Source organism: Sinocyclocheilus anshuiensis, unplaced genomic scaffold (assembly GCF_001515605.1).
Source record: "Sinocyclocheilus anshuiensis isolate Anshui unplaced genomic scaffold, SAMN03320099.WGS_v1.1 scaffold1110, whole genome shotgun sequence".
In the NCBI taxonomy this organism is placed as follows: Eukaryota; Metazoa; Chordata; class Actinopteri; order Cypriniformes; family Cyprinidae; genus Sinocyclocheilus; species Sinocyclocheilus anshuiensis.
In genome coordinates this window covers 404099-410716 of record NW_015536525.1, presented here as the reverse complement: position 1 = coordinate 410716, position 6618 = coordinate 404099, and the positions used below count along the sequence as shown (strand labels likewise).

Below are 6618 nucleotides of genomic sequence, written 5' to 3'. Positions count from 1 at the left end.
GTAGCTAGTACTGTACTGCACACCCTTTGGTAGTACTTGAGGAAAACTAGGTATCATCTGGCACACTGAATACGTGCAAAGACAGTGGATGGGCTCTTAATTAAAAAAAATATCAGTTTATGTGTCGGCCCATGCAGGCAAAAATAGATTGAACACAAAAAAGCAATTTTTTACGTGTTAAAACATTACATGTAAAAACTTCCATTCTGTGCCTGAGAATAGAATAGCATCAGATGCGAAATGCACGGCAATGATAATTTCAGTTTCGATTTCAAGGCGAAGGAACAAGGAAGACCTAGTATATCCGTTGCAGGTAGTCTACATTAACTGAAAATGGCTCTTCTGGACGTTTGCGGAATATCAGACTGGGTGAAAGAAGACACGTTCAGCGCACAGAAAGCCTCGGTTGACCGAGTTAACCACTTTAATTTCGCAGCACGAGAGCCAGAGCTGGCGGTCCCGATCGGAGTTGACGTGAGTGGCATCTTTCATTATCGCTCTGTATCACGAGGCGCTTCTTGAAACTTTTGTATCAGTGACTCGTTTTTTCGTCTGATCGTTGGGAAAACTGATATCAGTGCATAATGCTTGTTACAGCCTTCATTTGTGAACTCTTTGTGGTTGCTGAAGATATTATATATCAACGAGTTCTAGATTTCTATTGTTTTATGTCTTTTTTCCAGCCAGCTGAGTTTCTGAAACCATTTACGGACTGTGAGGATGGGGTTGAGGGGGTCACCATTAAGCTGGAACATGGTACCACCACTCTGGCCTTTAAATTTCAGCATGGGGTGATGGTAGCTGTGGACTCAAGAGCCTCTGCAGGGGCATACGTTAGTAAGTGAAGAGCACTGCAAACAAAAACAAAAAAAAACTTTCACTCACAAAGACATCAACATACACAACATACACAAGTATTTTTGCTGCATGCTTGAATTACTTTATTAAAATGAGCTCAAGCATCTCAATTCTTAAACATGTTGTCACAACTTATATAGTTTCATTATATCCAATCCACTTAAATCAGTAAAAGCCCACATAGTTTTTTTGTTGAACTGAGCAGTAGGTCACAGCATGCTTTTCATGGGTTAAGTAAATGTTAAAATTAAGTGTAATTGTATGTTTTTAGTAAAGTGAAAGACTTGTTAGTGTTTAATGTTCAGTTATGATGGCGATTAAGAAGAACTTCTGTTTTTGAGTTTTGTGGCTACTATTTGTGCTGAAGAGTGGAGCTTGGGCTTAGCATGTGGGAGGTTACATGACTGCAGTGAATTAGTATTGCATTTACAGTCTGTAACTAGTCTGGCTAATCTCTTTTTTACTCACTGATCTGATGTTACAATTAATAGTATTAAATGTAATTGTCTTCAGCATGCCAACATGCTAGTTTTGTGGCAAAGCCAGAACCTTTTAGCGAACAGTTCTTAAAATAACCATTTCTCTTAACATTTTAATAATCTGAAGAACCTTTTAAGATTCCATGGATGTTAAAGATTCTTCATGGAACCATCAATGCCAATAAGGAACCTTTATTTTTAAGAGTATACTGACAAACAAAGAAAAACAAATTGACCCATTTTGATAATAAAATTAAAACATCCCATACTAGCACTATTGATAAGTGCCAGTTTAGCCAACATACACATCATGCATGCATAGCCTGTGGAATGTTATGCTTGCATTGAATTCATGCCTGCTTGTCTTGACGTTTTCAGGCACTCAGATGTTTAAGAAGGTGATTGAGATCAATCCCTACCTACTGGGAACCATGTCTGGAAGTGCAGCAGACTGTGTGTACTGGGAGAGGGTCCTGGCCAGAGAGTGCAGGTGAGCATCAGAGTCTAGATCCACTTTTCCACTGTCGGGCCAAACGGTTCTAAGAGCGATAAGGAATGGTTCAAGTTTCCAATTGAGCTCAGCTTGGCACAGCACGGTTAGGAACCGTTCCTGGCCTGTAAAAAACCGTGCCGGCAGAATGCATGTAGTGACGTCGCCAACTCAGGATTGATCATGGAATGGTTAAGCAACAAGAACTCAATACTACAGCTTTTTTAAATTAGAGTAACTTTTTTATGTTGTGTTAGCTAATGGTTTGGCCTTGTTGTAATTTGTTAGCTTAGCAAAATCATCTGCTGAAATCTATAGCAGATATAGATATTCATACATAACCGCAACAGAAAGCGCACAGTTTTCTAGCATATTTACTTTAATACTCATGTAATGATATGACCTCTTTCAGTTGTGTCCAAAATGACAACCACATATACATACAGTATATTTAATTGTTTGATCAAAATGATTGCTAAGGACAATTTAGTAGTCACTAAATATTGTTAGGGAAATGTCCCTACTAAATTCAACGCCCTTGATGCACTGTAAAACCTAACAGTCAAATTTACTAAACTAAACAATTTCCTTTTACTCAAATACAACTGAAAGTTCATTGTACTTAACAGAAAAAAAAGTTATGTAAACCCAATAACTGATTATATTACACATTTTTGCACAAGATTAATGGGGGAGAGGTGTTAGTGTTTAATATTCTGTATTGTTTAAACTGTTAGGCATTGAATTGAATTCAGTGAAGGATCACGATTCAGCAATAGTACAGAGATTATGCAGTCATATTTAAAAAGTTCAGAATCATGAAGCCTCTGTTTATAATATCAAATGAGGTATAAGCGTTCTTTATTTCTTGTAGATGTTTAACACACTGAAAAGTATGAGAATAATTTGAAAATAGATTAACAATTAAACTTTTGAACTTCAATGAACTTATGACTGATTCCAAAATTTCTTTCAGGATTTACAAGCTGAGGAACAAGGAAAGGATTTCTGTATCTGCTGCCTCTAAGCTGCTGGCTAATATGGTAGCAAATTATAGAGGCATGGGTCTTTCTATGGGTACCATGATCTGTGGATGGGACAAGAAGGCAAGTTCTTAATTCTGCATGACATAAAACAAGTTTTTCTACCATGATAAACAAATTCAGTGTGTCATTAACATAAAAATTACTTTGAGCCATTCTGAATCTGTTCACATTATTTTCTTTTAACTGTGTTCTTTATCACAACTTGAGCATTACATTAATGTATCTGCTATGTCAAAACGGATCATTTCAGGGTCCTGGGTTATACTATGTTGATGACAACGGGTTGCGACTGAGTGGGAACATGTTCTCCACGGGGTCTGGGAACTCTTACGCCTATGGCGTGATGGACAGTGGTTATCGTTACGACCTGACGGTGCCAGAAGCCTATGATTTGGCCCAGCGAGCTATATTTCATGCCACACATAGAGATGCCTACTCTGGAGGAACAGTGAACAGTAAGTGCAAAAAAAAAGCTATCATTTAATTAACTTTTATGAAGAAAGTTACAAGATTAGGGTGTTGATATATTTTTAAAAATCATTTTTAATGAAAAACTGCATCTTGAAATGATTGCCATCATACCTCTACAAGTCCAAATAACAAAACATTTTCTTTCACAGTGTATCACATGCAAGAGACTGGCTGGATTAAAGTCTCTCAGGAGGATGTTGGGGAGCTGTATCACCGTTTTGCTGCGGAGAAAAAATGAAAACTGTCATTAATCACTTTTTATTGTTGATTTACAGGAGTGAAGATACAATAAACACTATGAAAAAATCTTGTTTAATTGCTTTTGTTTTTGCTGCACTACACAGGGCTTAGTGTTATCTTTGTTCTCCTCCTAATGTCAGAAGACACTAAAAATAATTCTGTCCTAATACAAGTGCCATTACAAACTCAAGATATTGTGACTATAAAGTAGTTTTTATCAACTGATATTGAATGTGTATTTATGAATAGTTATTGAAGAAGTTTTATTTTTCCCAAGAATTTAACTTATCAAATTGAACATGATTTTCATAGCCTTCTGAGTTATCACTATCATTTTGTTTTCTCAGCACTGAAGAAGAGTTTTGCAGAGTATTTTGACATATTTTGTCCTATAACCTTGATTGGAACTCAACTGCATAGGTACACTGTAAAAAATTATCGTGATTTTAACGGTAAAAGACTAGAAATGCCACAGTAAAAACCAGTTAAATGATTAACAGTAAGTTTCCTTACAATATACGGTTAATAACTGTAATAGATCTAACCTTTGTTTTCGAGAAAGTAGCCTTAGAGTCAACACTCATAGACTGTGTCTGAATTCACACCCTGCACCCTCATTCACTATTCCCTACATTAGTTCATTATATAGTCCACTAGACCAAGTGATTGAAAACAAATGAGTGAATTCAGACACTGATGAACAGCTGCTGTTAACAAGCAGAATCACTGAAGGAAAGAACAAGAAACAAAACTACAACTGACTTCCAGTCACAGCCTTAGATGAAATTAACCAAAATAAAACAGCAGAGGAGGATTACACAACTCCACAAACAGCATTACCAGCTTCACTCATTACTAACCAGACTCACTTTATTTCTGTCATATATCTACAAAAATTATTTGAGAATTAACCGAGTTTTATATTGTATTGAAAATGTTTTGTTTGGCCTCACCATTTTGGCGATCAGTGGTTGCTTTAGTTGGGCTCTTGACCCGTGACTCTTTAATGTTTTTCTGTGCTGTTGGTTCTGTGTATGTAAAGCACATTTGTTGTGACAAGAACAGCTGAGAAAAATTGTACTGAAGTGGTTTTGATAACTATTAATGATGATGAAATCATCATCTCTTGATCTGATTCACTGATCTCAGTTAGTGTCTAATTATATGGGTTAATTAATTTATTTTTGTTTATGGTACTAACATGACTCTACAAGATATGTTGACAAACTATTAAGAAACTTAAAAATATTTTATGCCCAAAACTAGGGATGCACCGATACCGGTATCGGTATAGGGCCCAATACTGAGCTTCTGTACTCGTACTTGTTAAAATTCCCTGATACCAAACGCCAATACCACACAGCATGTGATAAGTGCCATATTCAGACAAAGAAACACTGACAACAGAACAGAGTTATTAGAGATTAAGGATGTATACGAAGTATATGTATGCAATGTTGAACATTCAGTATTAACGCCTATATAGCTGATGTGTGCAAGCTGATAAACAAACAAAAAGTGGTATCAGTGCATCTCTACACAAGAACTACAGCACTGTTTAGACACACACAGACATCAAGAATCTGCACATGAATCTCAACAATGGTGACTATTATTAATAAAAAAAAAATATCATGCCGCAATGCATGCTGGGTGCCAGTACAAAACTCCCAGCATGCATTGCAGCATTACATTTTTTTTTGATTGTCACCAATCTTGAGATCCATAGGCTGACTGTTGATGTTGATTAATACTTTTGTTTGGGAGGATTAAACTGTTCCACAAACAGCATCACCAGCTTCTTATTATTAATCAGTGTGACTTTATTTTTGTCATATGTGTACAAAAGCTCTTATTGACATTTCAGGTGTTGTATGTTCATTTGAAGCTACCATAATGGCGATCGGTGTTTGTTTTAGTTGGGCTCTTGAACCTTGACACTTTAAGATTAGTTTTTCTTTAGTTGCGTAAAATTAGCTGTGTTTATTTAATGTAGTTTTTATAGCAAGAAAAGCCAAAAGATTCTATGATCAGATAAAACTGATCTGGTGTTTGAGATGTCAAGATTATCATGAACTAGTCTGATTCATTGATCTCACCTAATGTTTAATCTCTTATTAAGTGTGTAACACATAACTAATACTCTTGAATTGCACCACTGATACTACTGCCGTCATTGTGAAACATTCCTAAGCACAATATGCACAAATAAAAGCTTTGAACTATGGCAGAACTTAAACACACACAGACATCAACAGTCAGCCTATGGATCTCAAGATTGGTGACAATCAAAAAAAAATTTCATGCTGCAATGCATGCTGGGAGTTTTGTACTGGCACCTAGCATGCATTGCGGCATGATTTATTTGTTTTTTATTAATAATAGTCACCATTGTTGAGATTCATGTGCAGATTCTTGATGTCTGTGTGTGTCTAAACAATGCTGTAGCTCTAAATGTTTTGTGCATAAACTGCTTTTACATTTCTTAATGGTTTGTCAACATATCTTGTAGAGTCATGTTAGTACCATAAACAAAAATAAATTAATTAACCCATATAATTAGACACTAACTGAGATCAGTGAATCAGATCAAGAGATGATGATTTCATCATCATTAATAGTTATCAAAACCACTTCAGAACAATTTCTCTCGGCTGTTCTTGTCACAACAAATGTGCTTTACATACACAGAACCAACAGAAAAACATTAAAGAGTCACGGGTCAAGAGCCCAACTAAAGCAACCACTGATCGCCAAAATGGTGAGGCCAAACAAAACATTTTCAATACAATATAAACCTCGGTTAATTCTCAAATAATTTTTGTAGATATATGACAGAAATAAAGTGAGTCTGGTTAGTAATGAGTGAAGCTGGTAATGCTGTTTGTGGAGTTGTGTAATCCTCCTCTGCTGTTTTATTTTGGTTAATTTCATCTAAGGCTGTGACTGGAAGTCAGTTGTAGTTTTGTTTCTTGTTCTTTCCTTCGGTGATTCTGCTTGTTAACAGCAGCTGTTCATCAGTGTCTGAATTCAC

At 36.1% G+C, this 6618-nt stretch overlaps 1 protein-coding gene across 1 annotated transcript; it reads left to right on the top strand.

Annotated features, from left to right (window-relative positions):
* The first annotated feature begins 272 nt into the window (after window positions 1–272).
* On the top strand, window positions 273–3650 carry LOC107694197 (proteasome subunit beta type-8-like). Its single transcript, XM_016493838.1, has 6 exons — window positions 273–474; window positions 684–837; window positions 1716–1827; window positions 2804–2933; window positions 3124–3328; window positions 3494–3650. The coding sequence occupies exons 1-6, from the start codon at window positions 334–336 to the stop codon at window positions 3580–3582; spliced, it is 831 nt and encodes a 276-aa protein (XP_016349324.1). The 5' UTR covers window positions 273–333; the 3' UTR covers window positions 3583–3650.
* Window positions 3651–6618: the final 2968 nt, after the last annotated feature.

What these genes read in the sequence shown, in the direction of transcription:
- LOC107694197 (XM_016493838.1), top strand. Translation starts at nt 334, where the DNA reads ATGGCTCTTCTGGACGTTTGCGGAATATCAGACTGGGTGAAAGAAGAC. An exon ending in CGGTCCCGATCGGAGTTGAC is followed by an intron (nt 475 to 683) that starts GTGAGTGGCATC and finishes TCTTTTTTCCAG; the next exon opens with CCAGCTGAGTTTCTGAAACC. An exon ending in GTCCTGGCCAGAGAGTGCAG is followed by an intron (nt 1,828 to 2,803) that starts GTGAGCATCAGA and finishes AATTTCTTTCAG; the next exon opens with GATTTACAAGCTGAGGAACA.